Source organism: Cryptomeria japonica, chromosome 5, assembly GCF_030272615.1.
Source record: "Cryptomeria japonica chromosome 5, Sugi_1.0, whole genome shotgun sequence".
In the NCBI taxonomy this organism is placed as follows: Eukaryota; Viridiplantae; Streptophyta; class Pinopsida; order Cupressales; family Cupressaceae; genus Cryptomeria; species Cryptomeria japonica.
This window is the reverse complement of record NC_081409.1, coordinates 159,849,633-159,877,384: the sequence shown is the minus strand read 5'-3', so window position 1 is coordinate 159,877,384 and position 27,752 is coordinate 159,849,633. Positions and strand designations below refer to the sequence as shown.

Below are 27,752 nucleotides of genomic sequence, written 5' to 3'. Positions count from 1 at the left end.
AGGGTTTGTTTTTAGGTCTTTTAGGGTTTTGTCCGTTAGCCTTTGCATTTTGAGTGTCGCCAAGGGGATCACATGGATAGCAAGTCTAGCTTGAGTGATGTCCTGATCCTGAAATTTTGGCTAAGTCTGGAATGTCCTGATCCTGAAATTTGACTAAGTCTGGAAACTGAAAAAACCTCCAAAAACTAGATTTTGCAATATAAATCCTGGAGGTCTGAAACCACTCTCAAACATCCTGAAAGTATATATGGAATATAACTTAAAGTATAAGTGACATTTCCTTCTTATACTTAAATGTTATATTCCATAAAAATTATCCTGATAGAGAGTTCAAAAAGTCAAATTTCGCTCCTGTCCTTCACTGAGGATCTAGAGCAAATTGCGCTCCTGTCCCTCTCCAAGGGTCCAAGGCGAAGCGCTCCTGTCCCTCACCAAGGGTCCAGGGCGAAAAGGCTTATTTGAGTCATTCCTGACCTTGTTTGGTCAAATTGAAACATCAAAGGCATGGTGGAGGACGAAATGAACGTGATAGAGCATCCGGACTTGATTAAAAACAATGAAATGACAGAGTTTTTGCCTAGAAGGTCAAAGGTGCTCCTGTCCCTCACTGAAGGACCAGAGCGATTTTCTTTATGTACACATTTTTAGACCTTTCTTGGACTTGAACTTTTATTCATAGCGTGAAACAAGGTGAAATCTTCCCTAGCAAGGACATTTCGAGATGAAGGATGAAGCATTTTGGCCTAGAGGGCAAAAAGCACTCCTGTCCCTCACTGAAGGACTGGAGCTTGAATTTCAAATTTGCACTACTTTTGCAAGATTAAAGTAATTTTACGATTTGAAGAGGTCAAGCGAGGCATGTTTTGACCATTGAATATAATTTAAGTGGTCCACAAAGGAGTAAATCAACCCAAATGACAAAAAGTGCTCCGGTCCCTCACTGAAGGACCATGGCGTTTTTTCAAGTTTCTCCTCTTTGTTTGAGATTTTATGGCAAAACTTGACTTGGATGGGAAGGAGGAATGACATTTTATGCCTTAGATGCGACTGAGGGTTTAGAAGACAAGGAAATATACCATGAAGGCAAAAAAGCGCTCCTGTCCCTCTCCAAGGGTCTAGAGCGATTTTCTAAAAAGTGCAAATTTCTTGCAAAGACAAGGCAAGTGTTGTGATTGAAATGAATGGAAGAAGACATGATTAGCCCATTGAAGATAATTTCGAAAGCTAGCAAAGGACGGATAAGCTTGAAATTGCAAAAGTGCTCCTATCCCTCTCCAAGGGACCAGGGCGAAAAACATGTTATCTAGCTTTTCTCTCCAAATTTGGACAAATCTAGGCCAAGGCACAAGTTTGAAATGATGTTTAAAATGCTTCGAGTAGGAATTGAGATGCAAGAGTTGCAAATTTTGATGACAATTGGCAAAAGTGCTCCTGTCCCTCTCCAAGGGACCAGGGCGAAATCTCCAAATATGCCCATTTACCTTGCATTTTGAGATGCTATTTTTGTTTCCAAGGCTCAAGAAGGAATGGGGAATCATGTCAAAGCTAGTAAAATCCTGTGTTCCAACAAATATTCAAAGCAAATCAGAAGTTCAATCATCAAATGTAAGTCCCCTTGTGATTCCAGCAAATCACATCATACCACTGGTGCTTGTCCACACGTAGAGATCCTACATCAAAGAACCTTGAAGTCATCCCGATTGATCCTTTTTGCGACATCTTCAACATTCGGAGGCTTTACTCAAGAGAGGATAAGGTACCCTTGGGTATTTTATTCTGTGTTTGATAGTGTACAAAATACACGTCAACACATACTCATTACAATGGGGGTGTTCTTGTTCATTCTCCTTCGCTTGTACACAGTTCAGGGATTATTTACCCCTCGCTCGATTTCATCGCGCTCCTCTTCTTGGCGCTCGTAAAACTCCCGTAAGATTTGCTGTCTCGGTTCTCCCAATAGGTGTCTTCCCTGCAGTTATGAAGAGCCAAAAATGCATGTGCCAGAAGGTTGGGAAAGTTGCTCATCAAACGATTTACCGTCGAGCTTATACCAAGCGCACTCCACACAACATCCTCTGGGACATCCTCGGTGGTGGCTTCTCTTCGTACATGTGTTTCAATCGCCGCCTGGAGGATGCAGGAGAAATCTTTCGTAAGTGCTAGTTCTCCCTCGAACAGTTCTTCAGGCTTTTCATCAGGGTTACTGCTCGTCCCTTTGGGCAATGGTTGTCCCTTTGGGCAGATAGCCAAAATATGACAATGTACACATATGCAGACAAATAAATGAACTCAATACTACATTCTCATTAATAACATGTGCCAATACATCAGAAAACATCAAGCCTGTACTATCGTACCACAAAATGGAAACAAGGATGACTATATAGGTGTCGGCATGATTACCCGGTGCCAACTACCGGCATCCGTCAGTTAACCGCCAACCCTTAACACACATATTTAAAACATACGTAATTACCCGACAACACTCAAACATCAGAAGTGGCTATGGAAAATCCTTCCTTTGCCTGCACATGGTCTCAGACAATTCCCAATGGTCGGTATATTTTTCCAGGATTGCTTAAGGTAAAGTTTCCTATGATATTGCTATCAGGGTTCAACCGTGTAGTTTTTGAGTCAAACTCATTGACCCATGTTTCATGAATAGTGGTTCACAAGAACCCATCACTCATGAGAATGAATGGTCCACTTAGCACTCATTGCATCTAGGTGATGCTCACAGGGGTGAAGCACTGGGACTTTCCGGGAGGTCACCCATCCCAATGCTACTCCAACTGAAGTGTGCTTAACCACGGAGCTCCCTCTAAGGTTAAGCTTGCAGCCCCATTTGCAAAACCTTCAGCAAGTGTTGTGCCCTATGAACCATTCATTATAGAGCCCCTTTAGCTCATCAATTGATAAGTAGGAGGTATTTTCCACAACAAGTCAAACTATGATATTGCTATCAGGGTTCAACCATGTAATTTTTGAGTCAAACTCATTGACCCATGTTTCATGAGTAGTGGTTCACAAGAACTTATCTCTCATGAGAATGAATGCCCACTTAGCACTCATTGCATCTAGGTGATGCTCACAGGGGTGAAGCACTGGGACTTCCCAGGAGGTCACCCATCCCAGTACTACTCCAACTCAAGCGCGCTTAACCACGAAGTTCCCTCTAAGCTTAAACCCACTTAGCGTGCAACCCCATTTGCAACACCTTCAGCAAGTGTTGTGCCCTATGAACCATTCATTATAGAGTCCCTTTAGCTCATCAATTGATAAGTAGGAGGTATTTTCCAAAGCAAGTCAAACTATGATATTGCTATCAGGGTTCGACCGTGTAGTTTTTGAGTCAAACTCATTGACCCATGTTTCCTTCTAAGTCATGACCAAGATAGATGCCAACCTAGCATGTGAGACAACCTTGTCCAACTCCACAACAAGATTTATTTTTCTTCCACCTTATGTTGTTCAAATTTTGTACCCTTGAGCTTTGACTTTATCACCAAAACAGGAAGAGAAACAAACTTCTTGAAAATTTATGTTCCATCGTACTCATAAATCTCATGAAAAATACACCTTTGGAGGAGTTTCCAAAAGGCACAATTTGTTTTTTTGGAGAAGGAATCAGACCTGGTTTCTGATTTACAAGGCACTAAAATGACTCTGGAATGTTAACCCTAAAGGGTTAGATTAAGATGAAAGTTTTAATACGAAGGAACAATATTGAAGGAAATTTAGTCACCACAAGTTGCTTTTCTGAAATTGCTGAAAAAACTGCAATTTTTGATACCTTCATTTTGAAAAAATATAAGTTTTAGATCAAGCATCTGACTTAAGTGTTGTTTAATGCTGAGTGCATTTGACAATGTTTTTGATAAATTTATTGCTTTTTAGATGTAAAATGACAATATGAGAAAGACATAGCTGTATGTTAAGATTTTAAAGATGCTTGCTTCCAATGGCATGCAGATTTCTTTCTGTTGCATAATGATAATTTATTAGGCTATTATTTCATTCTTCAAAATAAATTTTAATATATCATACTGCAAATGAAAAGGGACATCCAAGATAAAACAATCTTGATTACAGTCTTACACAATATTTTCAATACGTCCAAATGGAGATGTGATTATTCTTTAACCCAACCAATTACCAAATATAAAATAGGTCAAATCATTTCAGCATGTCATGTCCCCTTCCTAAGACAGTTGAGCTCTAGCAGGATTAACCTATTGACAGGAGTCCCTGTAGGCTAATATAGTGGACAGGGGACTTATACAGAGGAACGGGAGACTTTGGGGAGGCATATGAGTCATTTTTAGAGTCTTGAGCAGGGCTCCTATTTTTTAGGAAGAGCTCCTATTTTTTAGAAAATGACTGTTAGTTCACCCAAAGTGTGGGGGAAGCATAGCAGGAATCATTAGGAGCATCCCCAGTTGTTTTGGAGGTGCCTCCTAAATTTTAGGGAGGTTCCTATTTTTTAGGAGCAAACTGGCAGTCACCAGTGGACCACCAAGATGTCGGGAGGATTGACAGGAGGCCAGTGGTGTGAGTTTCAGTGTTCAGGGATGATTCCTTAGCCTTGGAGGAGGATTCCAAGATTTTAGGGGAAACTGGTAGTTGGTGTTCTGTGCCCAATCATCACCCCGATGATGAAAGATCCCTGATAGATCTTTGCTGTTAACCTGCTGTAATTTTTTTATTTTTAATTTTGTTTTCCTGTTTATTTAAGTTTTTCTTACAGAACTAGACAGAAGTGCAGAAAGGGTTGTTTGTTTTTGTGTTTTTGATTGTTTTATAGCATAGGAAGGAATAGATAACAGCAAATATGAAGCAATACTGAAATAAATGAGGTATACAGCAAAAGTCAGAATTATTGCAAATCGTACCAGGCAGATTTGTCTGAATTACAAAGCCAAACAATGAATCCAATGTATTTCCCAAGCTCTCATACAAATTCGAAGTCAAATTGGAAGATGAAGAATGTTCTCCAACCCCACATACACTGGAAGTGAATACAAGCAATACCCTATACACCACGTGGTGTATTTGCTGCAAATGGCATTCCTCCAGCTGCAATGAACCACGTCTCCACTGGAAAGATGGTAGGCTATGCTGAAACCCTACTGAGAATTGATGCCTCTGTCCTTAATCACCACGCACAATGCCTTATAAGTCCGGTGCCAAAGATTGCTGAGGGCTACGTCCCAGCCAATCCTAATCCTGGGGTTTGCGTCCCAGTCTAGAAATCGCTCTCCAAAGCAAATTCATACAAGTTGTCAAATATGCAAAAGATGATGATAGAATGAAGCTCCTATCCCCTTATAACCCCTCTCAATTGCAAATCGAACCCTAATTGTCTCCAAGTGGCGTGGTCTAGTGGAAATGTTATAATTTCTTATTTTAAAGTGGTCATGTTACTAGAAAATGACCCTTTTCCTCATAGACAGAAATCCGCTCACTGAATTGCCCTGAGACCAAAGAGAAAGATTTAAAGAATTTCAAGATCTTTCCAACGAGCTATCACACAATAGGATGCGCATCCAGATGAGGCCAAAAATCCCCTTATTACTCCAAAATGGCTAACAACTTAGCCTTATTTAATTATTAAACGCTAACTTAGGAAATATTAAAAATATAACCCAAATAGCCACAAAATGCCCAACTGACATTACAAACCCTAAAATCATCCTGTCACCTGTCTGTGACTGAAGTCGGAAATCAAGGATTCACTGGTAGTCTCATCCCTAAAATCTAGGGATGCTCCTAAAATTTAGGAAACAAGCCCAATCTCTCTGAAACTGAACCCAAAGAGGCATCTCATGGAGACCCAACCTTGGGCATGATCAAACCTCCTAAAAAGTAGGAACTGCCTCCTAAAAACAAGGAATGTCTCCCAACTGATCAATAACTGCTAGAACACCAAGTCTCCAACACTGAATAACCATACCGGGTCTCTGTCCAACCCTGTCAGCCTACAAGACCCCATAATAAGCTGACTCACATGTCTCTGCTAGACTGAGCTAGAGTGGGGACATGACAGTCCTCCCCTCTCGGAGATGCTTGCCCACAAGCAACTGTAATGCTGGATGCTGTAAAATGCTCTCACCTTCCCAGGTGGCATCCTCTATGGGAAGATCTCTCCATCGAACCAAATACTCTCGAATCACCCGGCTTCTCAGCCGTCGTTCCCTCACCTCAAGAATCTCATCAGGAACCAAAATCAATTTACCCTCCTCATCCATAGGAGGTAACTCAGGTGAAACTGTAATATGCTGTCCAAGTGCCTTTTTCAGGCAAGATACATGAAATACATTATGAATCCTGCTGCCAGGTGGTAACTCAACCTCATATGCAACCTCTCCCACTCGCCTGAGTACCCTGTATGGACCATAAAAACGTGGTTTGAGCTTCTCAGCTCCCCCCCTTTTTAGGGTGCTCTGCCGATATGGTTGTAAGGGCAGAAAGACCATATCATCCACCTCAAATGCTCTCTCAATCCTGTGCCTGTCTGCGTACATCTTTTGCTGATTCTGGGCCTGCTGTAAATTCTCCCTGAGAGATCTCATGACATCCTGGTTCTCCTGTAACCAATCCTGAGCCAAAGGAACTCTACTATCACTAACTGCCAAATCAGTGAAAGATAATGCCTCATATCCATAGAGAGCTCTGAAAGGCGTTATGCCAATGGACATATGGTGAGTGGTATCATAACAATACTCGCCCAAATACAACCAACGTACCCATGCTTTTTGTTGCCCTGACACATAGTTACGCAAATATCCCTCAACCCACTTGTTGACTATCTCGGTCTGTCCATCAGTTTGAGGGTGGTAAGTAGTACTAGGTGTCAACTTAGTGCCTGTAAGCCTGAAAAGTTCTTGCCAAAAGGAACTCATGAACCTGTTGTCCCTGTCACTCACAATGGTCTTGGGAAGACCATGGAGTCTAAATACCTCCCTGAAAAATAACTCAGCCACCTGTGATGCTGTGAAATCCAGTGCAATGGGAAAGAAGTGGGCATACTTTGTTAGCCTATCCACAACAACATAAATACAATCTTTCCCCTGAACCCGAGGAAGACCTGTAATGAAATCCATTGAGATCCCTGTCCACTTCTGTTCCGGTATAGGTAAGGGTTGCAACAACCCCGCTGGGTAGGTATGCTCCGACTTGTTCTGCTGACAAGTCATACACTCACGGACATGGCGTAAAACATCATCTTTGAGACCCTTCCAAGAGAATCTCTCACGAACCGCCCTGTAAGTCTTACCATATCCTGGATGTCCTGCTGTAGGAGTATCATGGAGAGCATGCAAAATTTGTTCCTTCAACTGAGAACTCGGAACAAGATAAACCCTACCCTTGTAGTAGATAATATCATCTACCACACTATATCTGTCATCCACTATCAAACCATCCATGATCTCACAAGCATGCTGATCCTTGGAATACTCAACTAAGAGTTGAGCCTTCCAATCTGCTGAAATCTCGCTCAATGAGCAAAGGGCAGCCAATGAAGGTTTCCTAGAGAGTGCATCAGCCACAGTATTATTCTTCCCCTTTATGAATTCGATATCGAAGTCATAAGCCTGAATTTTGCTAATCCATTTTTGTTGTCTATCATTAAGCTCTGTTTGATTTAGGAAGTATTTCAAACTGTTGTGATCAGTTCTTACCACAAATTTGCTGCCAACAAGATACTGTCTGAATTTGGCTAACGCATGCATGATAGCCAACATTTCCTTGTCGTAGGTAGAGTACAACCTCTCATTATTTTGCAACTATCTGCTCTCATAGGCAATGGGATGTTTGTTCTGCATCAACACGGCTCCTATACCAAATCCTGAGGCATCACACTCTAGAACAAAGGGCTGCGAGAAATCAGGTAGTGCCAAGACAGGACAAGTGCTCATCACCTCCTTGAGTCTATCAAAGACCCCCTGCGCTTGTTCTGTCCATCTGAAAGCCCCCTTTTTTGTAAGATCTGTCAAAGGTGCTGCCAACTGAGAGAACCCCTTCACAAATCTCCTATAATAAGCACACAATCCAAGGAATCCACGTAACTCCGTAATGTTCTGAGGGACGGGCCAATTCTGAACTGCCTGAATCTTCTCCTCATGCACCTTCACTCCATCAGCACTGATCACATGTCCCAAATATAACACCTCCCTCAATCCAAACTCACATTTGGAAAGCTTAGCAAATAGAGACTGATCCTCCATTATGCCAAGTACCTCCTCAAGATGTCTGAGATGATCCTCCCAAGTACAACTGTAAATCAATATATCATCAAAGAATACTAGAACCGACTTCCTCAACTGCTTGTTGAAGATATGGTTCATACAGGACTGGAAAGTAGCTGGTGCATTGGTAAGGCCAAAAGGCATTACCAGGAACTCATAATGCCCATAGTGACAACGGAAAGCAGTCTTGTGTACATCCTCAGCGCGTACACGAATCTGATGGTAGCCTGAACGAAGATCAATCTTAGAGAAATAGACAGCCCCATGTAACTCATCCAACAACTCATCTATGCGCGGAATAGGATATCTGTTTTTTATTGTCTTCTTGTTCAAGGCTCTGTAATCAATACACATCCGTAGAGTCCCATCCTTCTTCTTAACCAACACTACGGAAGAAGCAAACGGGCTAGAACTCGGCCGAATGAAACCCATATCTAATAGTTCATGAATTGTCTTCTCAATTTCATCCTTATAAGCTCTAGGATGACGATATGGGGTAGTAATCACTGGCTTTGCTCCCTCCTCCAACTCTATACCATGCTCAAAACCTCTATCTGGTGGCACTCCAGGAGGTATATCACCAAATACTCTACCATGACGATCCATCACTGACTGAATGTCCACATGAAACACACGGCCATCCTGGGGTGTGGGTGTTTTGGACTTAACCAAACAATGCGTAGCCCAAAGTACATCATTATGCCTGAGGATAGTCTCCATCTTGCGAGAAGTCACTTCCCTAGGTCCACCATCTGAAGCTGCCCTCAAAATCACTTTCTTCCCTCCAGACAGAAACTCCAACTGCATACGGTGGTGATCAATAATGTAACACCCAATACCCTGTAACCACTGCATACCCAAAACCACATCATAATCCTCTATAGGAAGCACATAAAAATCATCAGTCAAAGTATAATTCCCCATCTGAATACTAAGCTGGGGAATCCGTTTGGTGCAACCCAAAACTGCACCATCTGCCACCTTCACTCCAAAACCACCAAACTCCTCATACTGCAAGCCACGCCTCTCAACTAATTTCTGATCAATAAAGTTATGCGTAGCACCTGTGTCTACCAAGCTGGTGACCCGCTTACCCTTAAGTGTACCTTTCAACCGGAAGGCATGAAACTTAGGATAACTGGAGAGAGTAGCCATAGCTACTTTGGCTGACGCCAACGGCTCAGGGATGTCTAGCTCCAACTGTGTCTGAACCTGCTCAACATCCTCTGTATCATCCTCAATATCAGTATCAAGAACCTCCTCATCTCCTAACTCAGAAGTCACCTCAATCAAATGAACCTTTCCTTTACCCATGCAACGGTGTCCTGGTTCCCAAGGTTCCTTGCAGGAAAAACATAACTTTTTCCTCCTCAATTCATTCCTCGTTTCCTGATTCATCCAAGGGGTTTTCGCTGAAGTCCCTTCTCTGTTCTGGGACGTATTGGCCTTCTGTGTAGGCCGTGAATCTCTAAATGGTTTCTTATCTGCCTGATAAGAAGTGGGAACAGTATCTAGTCTCAATGTCACCTCAATAGCCTCCTTAAGAGTTGCTGGTTGGAAAGCACGCACTAGTCCCTTTAGCCTATCCTACAAGCCCTCAATGAACAACATCACACTACGTCTCTGGGGCATATCCGGTACCATCACTGCAATACGTTGGAACTCATTAATATAGGCTTCTGCATGACCGGTTTGTCTAAGGTGAGCCAACTCCCTGTAATAAAGTTCTGTATCCTTACGGTCAAACCGTGCAATGAGACGCTCAGTGAACTCAGTATAGGAGTGAACTAAGGTGCGATCCGGGGTGACCAATCCATGGTGCCACCAATCATAGGCAATCCCCTCTAAATGCAATACAGCAAACTGAATAGCCTCACGCTTAGGCATGGGCCTCAATGAAAGATATATGTCCAGCTTGTGGACCCACGCCCGTGCGCTAGTGTCTCCTGTGCCATTATATGGGGCCAATGTAATCTTCCCAGTAGCTCTATTCAAATCATAATTCTGTTGCTGCTGGTGTGGTCTATTACCACGATCTCCCCTGAACCTGGTTGTATCTCTACGCTGTGCACAATACTGGGGAAGAGGGAAAACGTCCCTAACCTCAGGGGGTAGAGCTCTCCACTCAGCTGTGGCTGCTAAAACTGACTCCTGGAACCCAACCTCCGGTGGTTCCACTTGTGCTGGTTGTTCACCTGGTATGAACTGAGGAAGCAATGGCCTATTCGTAGTAGGTGTACGATGGCGGTGCCTCCTGCTGGAATGATGGGAACTCCCAACTGAAGATTGGGACTGATGGTTGCGGTGACTACCAGCCACTGAAGGTGACCTACCACGCCTACCTCTGTGTCCATCCATATCCAAACGATCCAAGGTATCTTGTAACCTATCTAATGCCTGGGCGATCCTGGGCTGAGTAGTGATAAGAGTCCTCATCATCTCTCTCTCTTCCTCATCCTGATTTCTTCTGCCGCCCACTTGTTCCTCAGCCATGACTGGATCCTATTCTATCCCAAACTCACGCTCGTACTGAGCTCTTCTGCGTGTGTAATACCTATTTATATCCGCTCTACCCGAATGCATAGAAATAAAGTCTGATTAACCCCACAGGCTGGCAAAATACATAGCTCTGATACCACTGAAAGATCCCTGATAGATCTTTGCTATTAACCTGCTGTAATTTTTTTATTTTTAATTTTGTTTTCCTGTTTATTTAAGTTTTTCTTACAGAACTAGATAGAAGTGCAGAAAGGGTTGTTTGTTTTTGTGTTTTTGATTGTTTTATAGCATAGGAAGGAATAGATAACAGCAAATATGAAGCAATACTGAAATAAATGAGGTATACAGCAAAAGTCAGAATTATTGCAAATCGTACCAGGCAGATTTGTCTGAATTACAAAGCCAAACAATGAATCCAATGTATTTCCCAAGCTCTCATACAAATTCGAAGTCAAACTGGAAGATGAAGAATGTTCTCCAACCCCACATACACTGGAAGTGAATACAAGCAATACCCTATACACCACGTGGTGTATTTGCTGCAAATGGCATTTCTCCAGCTGCAATGAACCACGTCTCCAATGGAAAGATGGTAGGCTACGCTGAAACCCTACTGAGAATTGATGCCTCTGTCCTTAATCACCACGCACAATGCCTTATAAGTCCGGTGCCAAAGATTGCTGAGGGCTACGTCCCAGCCAATCCTAATCCTGGGGTTTGCGTCCCAGTCTAGAAATCGCTCTCCAAAGCAAATTCATACAAGTTGTCAAATATGCAAAAGATGATGATAGAATGAAGCTCCTATCCCCTTATAACCCCTCTCAATTGCAAATCGAACCCTAATTGTCTCCAAGTGGCGTGGTCTAGTGGAAATGTTATAATTTCTTATTTTAAAGTGGTCATGTTACTAGAAAATGACCTTTTTCCTCATAGACAGAAATCCGCTCACTGAATTGCCCTGAGACCAAAGAGAAAGATTTAAAGAATTTCAAGATCTTTCCAACGAGCTATCACACAATAGGATGCGCATCCAGATGAGGCCAAAAATCCCCTTATTACTCCAAAATGGCTAACAACTTAGCCTTATTTAATTATTAAACGCTAACTTAGGAAATATTAAAAATATAACCCAAATAGCCACAAAATGCCCAACTGACATTACAAACCCTAAAATCATCCTGTCACCTGTCTGTGACTGAAGTCGGAAATCAAGGATTCATTGGTAGTCTCATCCCTAAAATCTAGGGATGCTCCTAAAATTTAGGAAACAAGCCCAATCTCTCTGAAACTGAACCCAAAGAGGCATCTCATGGAGACCCAACCTTGGGCATGATCAAACCTCCTAAAAAGTAGGAACTGCCTCCTAAAAACAAGGAATGTCTCCCAACTGATCAATAACTGCTAGAACACCAAGTCTCCAACACTGAATAACCATACCGGGTCTCTGTCCAACCCTGTCAGCCTACAAGACCCCATAATAAGCTGACTCACATGTCTCTGCTAGACTGAGCTAGAGTGGGGACATGACAGATGACCAGTGGTGCCCTCAGTTTCAGTTTGGAAGTGATTGGGTGAGATTTTAGTGAATAAATTGAATATTTTAATACTGACTTTAGTGTCTCCATTTATTTAAATAAAGGCCCAAATAAGCTTATTATGTAATTATTAATAATAAAAGGGAAGTGGACCCCCTTGCAAGTAATGATGCCTAGAGATAACTTTGTCTCTTTAAAAACAACTTAATCATTAAACACAAAGGCTTCCATAAGAGGTTCGATTTCCTTCATGAAAGGGCATATGCTAAAAGATACTCTTTTGGGAAAGTTCAATCCAAGGAGAGAATAAAGTGAGTTTGGTTGGGTTATTTTTAATTATTATGAATTGTTTTTTGGAGCAGCAGCTTGTGTGAAGCCATGGAAAGGTTTCAGCAGTGAAATTGGGGCTTTTGGGAGTGAAAATTCTTAGAAGTTTGAATGCCTACAGGTGTGCAAGACCATCCAAGGGTATTCTATCAAATAAATTCTTCATTTCCAGCATTGGTGAGGGCAAAGACAGTGGATCTGTCTGATTAAAGGGCAGATTAGAAGGGTTCCAGAGCAGATCTACATCATTGGAGACACTACAAACAACCCATGACAGCAAATTAGCCAACTATTACCTTTATTTCAGCAAGGAACAGAGCAGACCAGAATTTGTTTAGCACTGTAAATGCAGATCAGACCTCAAAATTGCCACTAAATGCTGTCAAAACTTCAAATCAGCTCATTATGTTGGAAGGGTATGTAACCAGCCTATTATCCAATAAAGAAAACTGATTTATTAGTATCTAATTGCAACAGTTCATCATTTCTTTCAATTCCAGCAGTTGTTTTCCTTTATTATATTTATTTCCTGTTAGAAAAGCATCAAAACTTCAACAAAAAAACAAAAAAATCAGAAAAAACACAAAAACCAAACCTTCAAAAAACAAAAAAAATCAGATTTGCATCAGCAGATTGGGGTGGTATATTACACAGCATTAATTGTTTAGGGAATTAATCGGCAAACCAAAAGTATAAGAATTTTTGGAAAAATTGGGAAAAAATCAGATTTACAAAAAAACGTAAAAAATTGAAGAAAAACAATCAAAAATTACTTTTTTAATATATTTAAAGGCATTTACATAGCATGGAGAAAGCAAATAAAATATTGACTTCAACACATGATTGTACTAACTACTGTTATATTATATGTTCAATAATTTTAAGTAATATTTATTCTTATTTAATTATGATTTTTATGTTTAATTTTTAAAATCTTTATATATGTGTCAAAAGATAATAATTGAAAGATATGTAGTATAAAAACACAAAATATCAACCTATAATCATATATAAAAATCCAAACACACTCAACAAGTATTTAAGAAAAAACTATTTAAAAAATCTTTAATTTTTTATTTACTAGAAAATTATTTTATAATTTGAATTTTATATAAGAATTATTTTAAGTTATTCTATTTTATCAAGTAAAATTAATTCTATTGTAAAACAAATTTTAAAAATAAATGCTATATTACTTTATTATTAAACTAATTTTTTACTACTTTATTATCAAACTATGTTTTTAATTCATTTTTTTTTTCATAAAATGCACAAGGCATATAGATAATTATTAAAATTAAAACTATTACAAAGATATAAGTATTTTCAGATTTGCAACAAGGAGTCCAAATTTAGGAGAGCATTGCTCCATCCAAAATTTGGACAAACAGCACCAAGTGAATTGGAGAAGAACCTAGAAACAGCTAAGCAAACCCAGAATGCTGAAGCCTACTAGAGAGGGGAGTCATGCTCAACCCATATATAAACTTGACAATAAAAACGAGGAAGCATTGTTCAATCCAAAAGGAAGAAAACAAATAACCCTTGCATGAAAATCATACAATGTTTTTCATTCATTGATATAAATTTTTATAAGCAAACATAAGTGATGTAACATAGCAAAGATTACATGACAACAATGTTGATATTTTATGATGAATTTGTATAGTATAACATATTAATTAAACTTAATTTCACCTTATATAAAAAAAGAAAAAATTCAATTTCAATTTGTTTATATATATTTATTAACTAAAAATTATTTAAAATAATATAATACTATATTAAAAAAAACTTTAAAATATGTTTAAAATTTTATTTTTCATATTTAAATTTGTTGATTTAAAATTAAAATAATACCATATTTAGTTAAATTAATTTTAATATTATAATTTAAATTTGTTAAATCTTATAGATTGATAATTTAAAAACTAAATTAAATAATTTTCAAATATTAAAAATTAATATTAAAAATCAAATTAAATTAAATTAAATTCAAGCATATATAATATTATTTTTTTTTAAGAATTTAATGTAAATAAGATAGTATGTAATTTTTATCAATGTCCATTACTACAATTTAGTATACATAATTAAAATTTTATACAAGAAATAAAAAAGCTAAATTAAAAAAAAACTAAATACAAGAAAAGCTAAATGAAAAACCGTAAAAATCAAATTTTTGTGTGCAACAGTACGAGTTGTGACACCCAACATGGATCATACAATTTTTTGCAGGTCGACACAATCATGCCTACTGCCGATGCTCCACTCTCGGTCAAAAAAGAAAAGTGTAAACTATCATTTGAACTCAGCAGTGAGGGAAGAGGAAGAAATGAATCGTGCCCCAGTGAGAAAAAGGATTTTTTAGCATGTGTTTTTTTGCGATTCGTAGATGCTTAGGATTTTTGCAAGCTTCTTTTACCGTTCATACGTTTTATTGGGATTAAGCGGTGCAATTTTTTCACGATTATATGCATTTAAAGTCATTGAAATTGTTGACTGATTTTTGTCCAATTTATTGGGTAAAAAAATGGCAACCTTGGCGAACAACAATTAATCACGACTAATCACAATTCTTGCAGAGTTGTGCTTCTATGGATCAAATGATCTGCAAAGCTATCCCTATGAGCACCACGATACACCAAATGTGTCATAGTTTTCATGCTCTAATTTGCTCAGGACCAATGAAATTGTTAAATTTGTAATTCATAATACTAGGTTTAAGACAACCCACATCTAGAAGATGTGAAATGCCCATCTAGAGCCAGGAATAAACCTTGATACTAGGCCTAAACTTTGGCTAGTCTATTTGAGGCTAAACTGACATTGAAGCCAAAAGATTTCACAGATTCACTGATTATATTACAAATAAGACCTATGATTGCAAGGCCTGGGTTTTAGGTTTACATGACATGTCAAAGTTTAGCTTGAAGAAGGTGATCAGCACTCTTTGGGCTGGATTTAAACCTAGGGAGGGTATATCTACAAGACTATAACAAATCCTGCATAAATTATCCAAACACAGATATAACATACCAATAATGATTGCAAGTGGTCTTCATTGTAGATTAGGTAACTACTATCATAACAATAATGAATAGGCATTTAAACAACACTCAAATGATTGCCTACGCATCAACATTTAGGATTTGACTTGGCAAGTGTCACGATCGACATATGGGGATGCTACAATCATCAATAAACATGGATCGTGTCATTCAAAATGACAAAATGCTAATCATCTATACAAAGTATATCCAACACCAAAAAGTACATCAAAATAATAGAGCAACAAGAATGTCCAACTATGCACAGGTTCACTAATGGTCAAGCATATAAAACAAATTCCTAGTCTTGAAGATATCTTGTCTTGCAGGCAAGGTGATATTGCAAATATAAACTAGTCTTGAGGCCACTAATATTTAAATATAAAAATAGCATTAGTAAAATTCTTATTAGTGAGAACATCATCTTTGGACTCATCAAACTTAAAAGATGAAACCCAGCCTTTTTATACTAATTAAAGTTGTGCAATACTTTTGAGCAATAATAATCCCATCAAAGGTACAGCAAAGCCTGTACATGATAAAATCATTGTTCTTGAATAAGTTGCAATCATTAGAAATCTTTTTGGCAATATAAAAAGTGAAATAGGCCATTAAGGATCTGTCACATCTGAATCCGGTCTTTAAGGTAAGAACCAAGCTGGCAAAAATTTGATGCCTAAAAATCTAACAAGAGGAATAGAATTTCTCAACAGCTATTAAAAGATCATATCCCAAATCTTTGAAAGAAAAGGAAAGTCATCAGGGCCAATAGCATTATCTGGCAAGTGCACCTAAATTCCGCTGCAGTTACATGCTCTGTTGAGAGTGACAATTTAAAGGAGAATGGCCAAAATGGGAATGCATTTCAGAAGTAGTTCTGGTACTGCAATCCAATTCACATTAGGTTCACATATCAGATCATGGAAGATTACATAAGCTTTTCTTAGACAGTCTGCTATCCCTTTTTTATGAGTGAATCTGTGTAATAGGGTTTATATTACATCAGCCATAAGTAATTTTTGAAAAGTAGTGGATGCTCATATGATTGGATTATTAAGCAAGGGGAAAGTCTCATAATTTACAATATCAATCCGAGAATAAATAAATAAAACATTTATTAGTAAGCACTACTACAATAATTCTAAATAAGCAGCATCCTACCATCTAAGAGAAATATGTGGATATTTCAGAATATAAATATTGATCTGTAAGAGAAATGGTAGAATTATAATCCAAATCTAAACATATGCACAAACCTTTGGAGCTGGCACACATACAAAAGCCGGAATTGCACAGGTTACGTTGCACATTAATTTGCATGCAGCTGCCATGGTAAATACTGTCAAGTTAGCAAATCCAAATAGAAATGTTTCTGTCCAAATGTTTGTAATATGCACATTAATTCATTATACTTATATAATATCATAATTAACATAAATTGCTTCCATTGAAGATACCAACCAACTAAGGAAGTTAGTATTGCTAAAGAAAAACACCTATAAGGTGACATTCACTGTCTGTTAATAAAAAAGCTATGTTCCATGGCGTTTATGGGACAGGGACTGCAGGAAACACAGGAATGCATTTCTGGCATGGTAGAGGATGCAGACTTTTTCTGGAAAGGAATCGAAAAAAAAAATTAAATTAATCATACTACCATTCATCATATTCGTTATATAACAACATTACATAAGATCTGCATTACCCCAAGATTGCGGACGGCAAATTTTTTTCCCAAATTTGGGAACCGGGGGGGTGACGGCAAAGGGGACGGCTATATAAAATATATAGGAAAAATCTAAATGTTCATATGAAAACATGGATAAAGCATGCATATATACATTATATTCATATGAAAACATGGATATAGCATGTGTATGATACTATGAAAATATTTTAGAACATAAATTTTGAACATACAACATTGTCAATACTCAATATGCATTCATAATTCAGAATTTCAATTCATTCACATTGTCAATATGCATATGATAATAGATATTAAAGAAATAACATACAAAATGCCCAAAGGCTACACTGCTGTCATATAGTTTCATTGTCAATTAAGATATGAAAATCAAAATAGTAAATAGTAAATACAAAAAAGCAAAGTATAATGTTGCCCCTAATCTGCATCTCCTAACATTGCATCAAAATCAGAGTCCTTTGAGTCTTTGCCACTATCATGGTCGACGTCCACCTCATCCAATGGAATCCCAACCAATCCCTCTGGTGTCTCCTCCTCACCAACCTGGGCCACATCTTCAAGATCAACATCCCATCGTAAAGTTGGAGTCTATTGATACTCCGAAGTCTGACAATCCTGAAGTCGAAGAGCACCATGCACAGCCACTAGCTTCTCCGCTCGTTTAGAGGTGAGTCTATTCCTCTTGATAGAGTGGATAAAGCCATATGTGGACCAATTCCTCTCTGCAGCAAAGGAACTAGCAACCTATGAAAGTATGTGAGTGGCAAACAATTTCAATTGTGGTGTATCCCTCCCATGCCATGTCCACCATCCAATAGGGTCTCTTTAGGCTAATATAACTATGTACAACCTTGATTGTGGTTTACTCAATGTAGGACCATGAAGATTTGTGAAGTCAAGGAATTGTGCACAAAATATGGAAGCCTACTCCTCTGTATATATCGTATCAATGGCCCACGTGAACCCATCTAAAACCTCATCATCATCACATGGAGGCACCCTTCCATCCCTTGGTGCATACCATTTGGGATTCACTGCATAGGCTGTCATATGAAGCGGGGTGTTCATTATGTTCCACCTCGGTGTCACAATGGGCCTAATATGTTGTTCAAAGAATGCCAAAGTAGGATCCTTGCCCAAAATTGTTTGTTTAATCTTCCCAAGCATATTGTCAAATGTCTCATATATCTCTCCAAGACTAGGAGAGTCTATATCAGCATATTTGATTACATCTACAATAGGTGAGATTATAGAGCAAATATATCTGCAAGTGCAAAGCTCAAAATATTAAAATCAGAATATGAAAATCAGCAATCTAATATTTAATTTTTAAAACAATCAGCAGTTTAATAATAAAATCAGCAATGTCTTACCTCACAATGGACCACCAATTATCATCAAGGATCTTTTGTTTGGCAGATTTTCCTTCAATAGAGTTTGATTCCTGCCATCTAACCCACTCAGGATTCACCTCCATCAACTGTAGAGGATCATGCACCTCAAGCATCCTCTCCAACAAGATGAAGTAAGCGGCATAGCTACATTCATTAATTAATAAAAAAGTTAAGTGGCATATCCATATTTTATTCAATGAGAATGAAAATAAAAAAATTGGAAGTTTGATACAAAATTAAGTGGCATCAGCATACCTTGTTTCAACAGGTTTGAGGAACTCCTCCTTTGAAAATGATCTAAAGAGAGCAAGTGAGGTGTGGTGGTTGCAAATGAACATTTGAATGTCTCTAGCTTCTGCCACCACTTGCTTCACCCAATCTATTTTTCCTATGTCTTTCAATTCATTGTTCAATGCATGAATGCAACATGGGGTCCAAAAGATGTGCTTGTAAGCACCCTCCACCATCAAACCTACTGATTTGCACAAACGTGTTGAATCTATGATCACCTGTAGAACATTAGCAGCCCCAACCTCCTCTATGGCATTTCTCAAAATGGTAAACTGGAACTCTACAACCTTACGCTTCCCTAAACAATCCACAGCTTTCAGAAAATAAGAACCAACATGACATGTGACAATGATATTGATGAGTTGTTGATGTCTAACATCAGTCCACCCATCCATCACAATAGAGCGACCAATCTGCATCCAAGTTCATTTTATATCCTCCATTAACACATTAACCTTGGAATACCCTTTGTCGAAGAGAGTAGTTCGTAGCTTATGATCTCCTGGAGGTGTGAATGTGGGGCCAAAAGTGACTATATCTTTGACCATTTGTTTGAAGTAAGAGGAACATGCCACATGAAATGGGATGGCATTAGCAAAAAAGAATCTACCAACGGATGACTCTGTAGCTTCACGTCCTTGTGTATTAAACAAAGCTTTTACTAACCCTCCCTTCTCACTACTCACATTCATCTTTCCTCTTGTCTCAATTTGACTACGACTACCAATAGTGGATGCCATAGGCCCAAACGTTTGTGACAATGCAAAAGAAGGTGTCGGTATTGCCACACCTTGTTTCCCCATTTCTGCCTCCATATGCAATCTATGACACTCTATCCTCTCCTCATCTGTTAACTTTGGACAAGCTATGACCCCATGGTCTGGAAAACCCAAAAAGTGAGATTTTACCCTTGTGTAGCTGCCCCTAAATTCTTTCAAACAAACATGACAATCCCATAACAGCATAAATTTTGGAGTTGGCTTACTTATCAGATATCGTTTTCTTGCTTGTGATGAATGGAAATAAGCAATATGAATGAAATGCCATGATGTTCAATTATTCTTACAGCATGTTTAAATTACATTCCCAAAGAAACATCTCATTAACATCTGTAAGTAAACTATTTGATGAAATCACACAATCAGGTAAAGGCAAATTAGTTTTAGAGGCAAACAAGGTAGAGTATTACAGTGGTATAACCATAAACACTCTGAAATCAGCACTCAGGAAACAAAATCAGACTTCGCACACAAACTGTTTGACAAAATGCCAATAGGTTAAAGTTGGGAAATTTAAGGCAGAATAGGTAGGGGATCTTTCAGCCTAACAGCCTTAGACATTTGTACGATTATTCCTTGTTCCTATCCTTCACTGCAAATTAGCATTCTGATCACAGATTAAAATATTGTATGATAATCGATTTAATCATTGTGATGACAATCAGATTCTACATATAATCGATCATATGTATAATCAGTAATAATTTTATATTACTAATCAGTAATAATTTTATATTACTGATTATACATAGCATCAAGTGTATTATATACCGATCTGTGTATATCCAATGATTAAATATTGTCATCATAATCTATTATCGGCTTCACTAATTACTAATGGATTGTTTATACTATTTATTAATCAGTTTAGTTTACCGATTGTGTTTGCATGTAATCCCGATTTTACAATCGTCTTTGACTGTTTGTTATACGTTGGTGATTATTGGTTAGTATGCCTCCACATAAGAGTCACGACTCTATGTGGAACCATGTCGGTTCCACATATCGGTTCCACTAGAGTCGTGACTCTATGTTAATCACTATGCTTATAAATCATTGACTATCACATTAAGTCGAGGATATATATGCAGCGAACAAACAAATCATAGTACACAGTCGACATAAAGGAGTCGATACTGATATATATCTGTGCGAAGGCAATATCATTCAATATATATAGTGAAGCGATCTGCATTTCATAAGTCTGTGATACTGTTGGGTGATTGACAGTACTTGACTAATATAATCGAACTGTGGATAGTTCAATATATAGTGTAAACAACATTATAGTATATATATATACTGCTGATTATAATTCAACATTACATTTCAACCTGAAAATTGTCAAAGAAATCAGTGATCCATTCTATCTACATTCTGCAAACTGAAATATATAGGAAGTTACAGTGTTGAATAAAACTAAGTGACTATAAAATTTTGAAAATTACCATATATATAAAACTGGTCCAACTTTAACAGATAGAGGGATGAGGCCTATTCACAATAGGGTGCCCCAGAAGCCCATCTCTTCTAAGCCCAAAGGCAGTACCCCTTGCACCCCCCTTGGCCTGGGACCATCCAGTCACTACCATGAGGTGGCATACTTAGAAAAGAGTACCCCATTGCAGTTCCCCTCCTTGTAATCCCTCATTTCCCCTACCATGGCTGGTTATAACAATCAGACAGAAAATATATAGAGAGAAAGCATCCTATATTATGTCACATAGCCTATAATAAAGTCATAAGAAAAAACATAATATGAATCAGCAATGAACAGACTAGAATAACATGGACTATGCTATATTAAATAATCATAACAGCAATATGTTATCAATCAGTAGCATGCAGATATTAATAGTATTCATTATGCCATACATGGGGAACTCATACCACCACCACAGTATAGAATCGGACTGCTGTAATCCCTTATAAATGCCAAAGTCTGATCTTATTTGATGCCCCTGCTGTCTTCTCCCAACATGATTTTATACCTACCCCTTTCCCTCAAGGTATGTGATTTTTGCAGTGGTGTTTTAATGTGCAGTCGGGTCCCCTCATTGGTGCCTCCATCGTTAATCATTAATCTTCATTATAATTTGCAATCGCATCTCTTGGGAAATGGTATGCTGTTAACCAAATATTTGCTGTTTCCTTTGACTTAGGATTGCTGAATAATTAGGACTATTTAGTATTTTATTGTTATTTTCCAACCGTTCTCCATCTTTAATCCAATTGTTTTTTCCTATCAAACCATGTGCTGTCTGTTAGTATGTTTTCAGATTGCTTTTTATCTATCTGTTAGTATGTTTTCAGATCGCCTTTTATCTAGAAAAATCATCTTACTTCAAGACTTCACAATATTTTCTAAAGGAGGGGAATTACACTGGATCAGTCTTTGAATGAGTAAGCAAACCATTTCCCTCAATCCCATTTCTGTAGTTTTACCAACACTCTCTAGATACAATTTCATTGTTTTGGTGTTCTATTAAGTTTTCAACTCTTGAGTTAGTCTTTACACTACTACTTCACATATAAATTGTATATTCAGGTTCTTTTAACTTACTTTCATCATTCATGGGCATCAATACAATTTCCTTCTCTCATTCTCATTTATGTCATCGAAATAAAGTTCAAGAAAATAATATATAGCTAGGCTCTAGTATGATACAGTTATGTCACTTATACTGCTCAAAGTCATGACATTGAGATCAACATAATACACTTCATAACAAGATAAAATTGAGAAACTTACTGATTCTACCAATAAATTTTCTTCTTCCTCTTGCTTTCGCAGCAAAAAGGTAATGGCAGGTATGCAAGCATTTGTTTGAAAATTGTCAGTTTGTAAATACAAATAGGACAAAACCAGCATAAGAATTACAACTACAATCAAGATGCACGAGCTGGTCACAAATCACAGTATACACATTTTTTTATTTAAGTTCATGGTTTTTCATTATCTACTTTATAACCCTTGGGATTTGATGCTAAATTGGATGAGAACATACTACTTTGTTCCTTCTGCATTATCTACTTGAGCATATATAGCTCAAGTTTCAAGGATCGTGGTCTATATTGCTCCTAACATTAAATTTTACAAAATAATTCAAATGTTGCTCCAAAGTTCACAAGGTTAAAGGATCGAACAAAATATAGCAATCATACCTTGAATTGACAACGCAATGTGATGAGGAGGAGGATTGAGAAGCAATTTTTTAAGATACCTAAACACCAAACAAGACATATTTGTCATACTTTACCACTGAAACAAATACCTTCTAAGTTCTATATAATCACAAGCTTGACATAATCAGAGAACAGATAATCTTTGACTTTTACCATTCTTTCCAAGACATCAAATTTACATGGATATGGTCCATGAAAAGCCTGCAAATTTGTTTATCTTATAATGCAACATTGTCTATAATAAATTTGCAGGCTTACAAATCATAAGTACATAAAAGCAAGACATGTTGGAGTGAACAACAATGGATATGCTCATGGAACATTATACCAAGTCTTATTTCAGCATCAAATATATAGAAAAGAAAAAGAAAAGAATCAATATAAAAAAATTATTATTATAAAAGAAATATTACAACAACTACCTTCAAGGTTGTTGTAGCAAAGCCTTGGAGAGAAGTGTATAGATAGATCAGCAGTTACATAGAGATGTAGAACACAAAATATATAAATGTCATAATTAACTGATAGTAATATCAATTTTGGTCATTATCATCTTATGGAATGTAGATGTAGAGTGGAGAGTCAGCATTCTTCTAGGATGAGGGAAGGACCTACATGCATTACCATTTGCTAGTCTAAGTATAACTTGTGATTTGTAGCTCTTGCCTCCAATTCTTGTTGATTCCCACTCTATTTGATAGCTTCGATCTCATTTTGTGGGTAGCATTAATTGTACCATTCCTCGTGTCTATAACTGATGTTAGTGGGGAGAATTTCAATAGATAGATTGGGATTCATGATGCTTGTTTTGACCAAATCACATGAGCAAGTTGTCTTCTAGCCTTTTCATAGGCCACTATTAGGATTAAGTTGCCATCTACCTTGTAAATCCTATAACATGATGGTTCCAACATCCTTGTAAAGTGTCCTGATGCACTTACAATGTATTGGGAAAATATATTTATATTTATTCTCACTATTGTTTGTAATACATTGATAAGTGATGATGGATTCCACTAGCAGTGGTAAATGTGGGTTGTGAACACAATTAGTTAATATTATTTTTCCCACATGTGGATGCTTTGAATGAGATAACTAATGACTTAGGAAGTGGACAAATGAGTGACCTTTGGACTTCTCCAAGTAGGGGCTTGGACAAGGCAACAAGGGTCTAATGGCATTCCATCATTTATTACATTAAATGTAATGTTTATCTTGCAAGATTGGGACCCAAGTTGGAGGCAAAGTGTCATGTCCCCTCCTTGATCGTTATTTATAATCTAAATGAAACAATTATTATTATAAACTAATACAATCAATAAATGATTATTTGAAATTATTAATATTTAATTATTAAATATTATTATTAATATCTATTAATATTTAATTATTAAATATTATTATTATTATTCACAAATTAATATTGAAAATTATTATACAAAAATTATTTAGTAATATGAGAATCACATTTTATTATTAATAGAATTTAATATTGTTAATACAATTAATATTGTTAATGCAATTAATATATTATTATTTAATTAATATATATTAATATTTATTATTAATAATATCCTTGAAATATTCAAATAAAAATAAATAAATAATATATTTTATACATCATAAATTATAAACTTAATTTACATATTCTTAATTGTAAACACCATTTATATATTTAAATTAATTAAATAAAATAAATATAAATATATTTAAGGAGGATTGAAAGTCACTTTGATTATGGTGCAATAAGATTAATAACAAGCACCTATAATTAATAATAGAATTGATATAAGACTAACAAATAAACATCAATGTTGATTCCCCCTAAATATGCAACTGGTCAAACAGCGATTAAGCTAAATATTCAAACATTGCCAATACTAGTCAAAATGCATCGAAGGAAGCAATTGGTTAATGAACCGATCGTTTAATAAGTGCGATTGGGATATATTTCGAAAGGTTGTGATTTACTTAATAAATCGATTTACCAGTTTTAGGAATTGACATGTCTATTGGACATTCAAGGGATGCACCCGTTGGGTCTTGTAAGATATATAATAGATATACTTTGCAGATCTCAGAAAAAGGGGAGGAGAAAAGAATACGGATGGAAAGAAAGGAAAAAGAGCAGTCACTTTGGCTGAGAAATATTCTAGGTTTGAGTTACAATATCGCATGCTGCTGTTCATTATTAATACAGTTAGCATTGCTGATGCAATCAATAATATGAATAGAATTCAATATGGTTATTACAGTTTGACATTGTTAATAGCAAATGATACTAATAAATTAATACAACTAATACACAGTCATTAACAATCATTTTTAAATTTATATCAGAAATAAGATTATAAACGTAATCCGATTCAATAATGTTAACTTACTACTGATAGAAAATAAGATAATATATAAAAACTAACTCTACTAATACAACAAAAAGATGTTTAAATATTACGAACACATAATAATGCTAAAATGGAATATAGTACTGACATTATTGCTGATGTTACTGCACAAATGTTAAGATAATATGAGCTGATAATAAACAATATCTAATACAATTAATTATTAAAAGGATTTAACAAATAATTCAATAATATTATAATGAATACAAATATATATGTATCTCGACTCTTCATTTTTTATAGGCATTTGTGAACATAGGGAAGGCGGAAGGAAAAAGGCAGTTCGGTCAAATTGAGAATAGCAGTCACCAATTTAATTGGTAAGGAGGAGTCATGTCTTACTATTGATCGATCACCATTTCAATAAATAAATTTATAGATAATATAATAAGAATATTAAAGTATAAATATAATAGGAAGGATAATAAATTTCTTATAAAATTTAAAGTAATATTCTTGTATTATCAATAGAAATTATTATATGAAGAGAGTTAATGGTTTTGTGGACCATTAATAATTTATATAATAGATAATTAGTAAATACATAAATAATTAGTAATATAAGTTATTTCATTTACTTAATTATGTATATATTCAAATCATAATAAGGATAATAGACCTATATATAATAATGATGTAAACAAGATTTATTTTTGCTTGTTATACATACATATATACTTGAAATAATATTAAAAAGATCATATTTATATATTATAAAAATTATAAACATATATATGGAATAAAGAAGTTAATAAATAAATTGATTAATAAACACTTCTTACTATTATAAATTAAACATTATAATAAAATCTCTTTAGAATTGATGAATTTATATTTTATAATTCTCACATTGAGTTAAAATTGTTGACTCAAGACTAAACCAAGGTAAGTCACTAACGGGGACATTACACAAAGTATTGGAGCCAAAACCAGTGTCCTTTTGATTTTCGTGGAGGCAATCCAAGGGTTGTGGTCATTTGAAACCAGAGAAACGAAAATCGCCAGACTCAGGGAGTCCAAGTCCAAGACATGCTCGCCGAGTCTCTGGGACTCAGACTCGGACTCGTCCGAGTCTGGCAAGCAAACTCGCCAGACTCGCCAAGTTGGCGAGTTTGGCAAAAACTCACCAAAATCGGCAAGTCCAGTGCCTAAAACTCGGCTACTCGTTGGGTTACGTAAAATGACAAAAAAAAAACATTTTAAAAAGTTTTTTTAAAATGAATGGTCTCACCTTTGTTCACTACAACCTTCGCCTAAGAATGAGAAAAATTAGAGTTACAACATGTCAACCAATAGAAAAATAACACCCAACGCCTTTATTAAATAATAAGTTTTTTTGGCCTCGCAGGGCGCTGCCCCTCAACCCCGCAAGGGGCGATTCCCCTTGACCCCACCTTAGGGGCGCTGCCCCCAAACCCCCGTCGAAAAATATGGGGGGAAACTACGTCGATAGAAGTAGGGAAAATTTAACCTCCAAGTCTGACACTAATTGGATCGACCAGGTAGATATAGAGCCTAAGACTGTAGCCATGGCAGAGGAGGAGCGAAGAGCATGAGCACAGATAGGAGATTCAGAGGCAAATAGTGACACGGATGTTGGTGAACATGGCATGGTGTCACGGGGAGCGGCTATGGACCTACCTTAGACGCCTTTGCAGGGGTCGGGGCCGGAGGGTGCAGCCGTGCTGGCTCCTCTGAGTCATAGGCTTGTTGTTGTATTTACCTTTGGTATTTGTATGAAACATTTGATGATGATCATATGACGACATGGATTTTTTATTCCATGAGTTTTGTAATATTGTATACATTTGACAATATTTATATATCTATGTTTGTTATTTCCTTCAGCTACAATTTGCATTTATGCTTATGACATTGATGTATACTTGTGTATGTAATCAAATGAGCCGAGTTTGATGATGTTATTGTGTCTTTAAGGTGTATTCAATAAAGGGTGCCAGAAACAAGTTTTAAATCTTTAAAAATCTCTAAATTTCTTGAGCTTTTCACTTTCCCGAGTCCAGCCGAGTCTGACTTCGAGTCCCGAGTCCGAGTCCGAGTCCGATTCGGCCTTGCCGAGTCCGAGCCGAGTCCAAGTCCCGTTTCTTTGTTTGAAATGAAAAGCCTTCTTTGAACACCTTTATTGGCTGTTTTGAAGCTCTTGTCATTCTATAAATACAACTAATTGAGCATAGAAAATAAAATGACAAACAAATAATGTAGAGTTAATTTGCAAGAACAAAGACAAGTGGGAGGCATAAGCAGGCTGTTCACAATTACACAGGTGCTGCAATGTTGAAGACAAGGAGTAGAATGGAAGTGAATATAT

At 37.0% G+C, this 27,752-nt stretch overlaps 1 protein-coding gene across 1 annotated transcript in view; it reads right to left on the bottom strand.

Annotated features, from left to right (window-relative positions):
- The window catches only part of LOC131072706 (DNA mismatch repair protein MSH1, mitochondrial), a 307,935-nt gene that overhangs the window by 101,498 nt on the left and 178,685 nt on the right, over positions 1-27,752 (bottom strand). Inside the window, exons 13-14 of the mRNA XM_058008946.2 lie at positions 22,998-23,056; positions 16,917-16,984 (exon numbers count right to left, since the gene is read on the bottom strand). Coding sequence (XP_057864929.2) covers positions 16,917-16,984; positions 22,998-23,056 — 127 coding nt within the window. The remainder of the gene's footprint in view (positions 1-16,916; positions 16,985-22,997; positions 23,057-27,752) is intronic.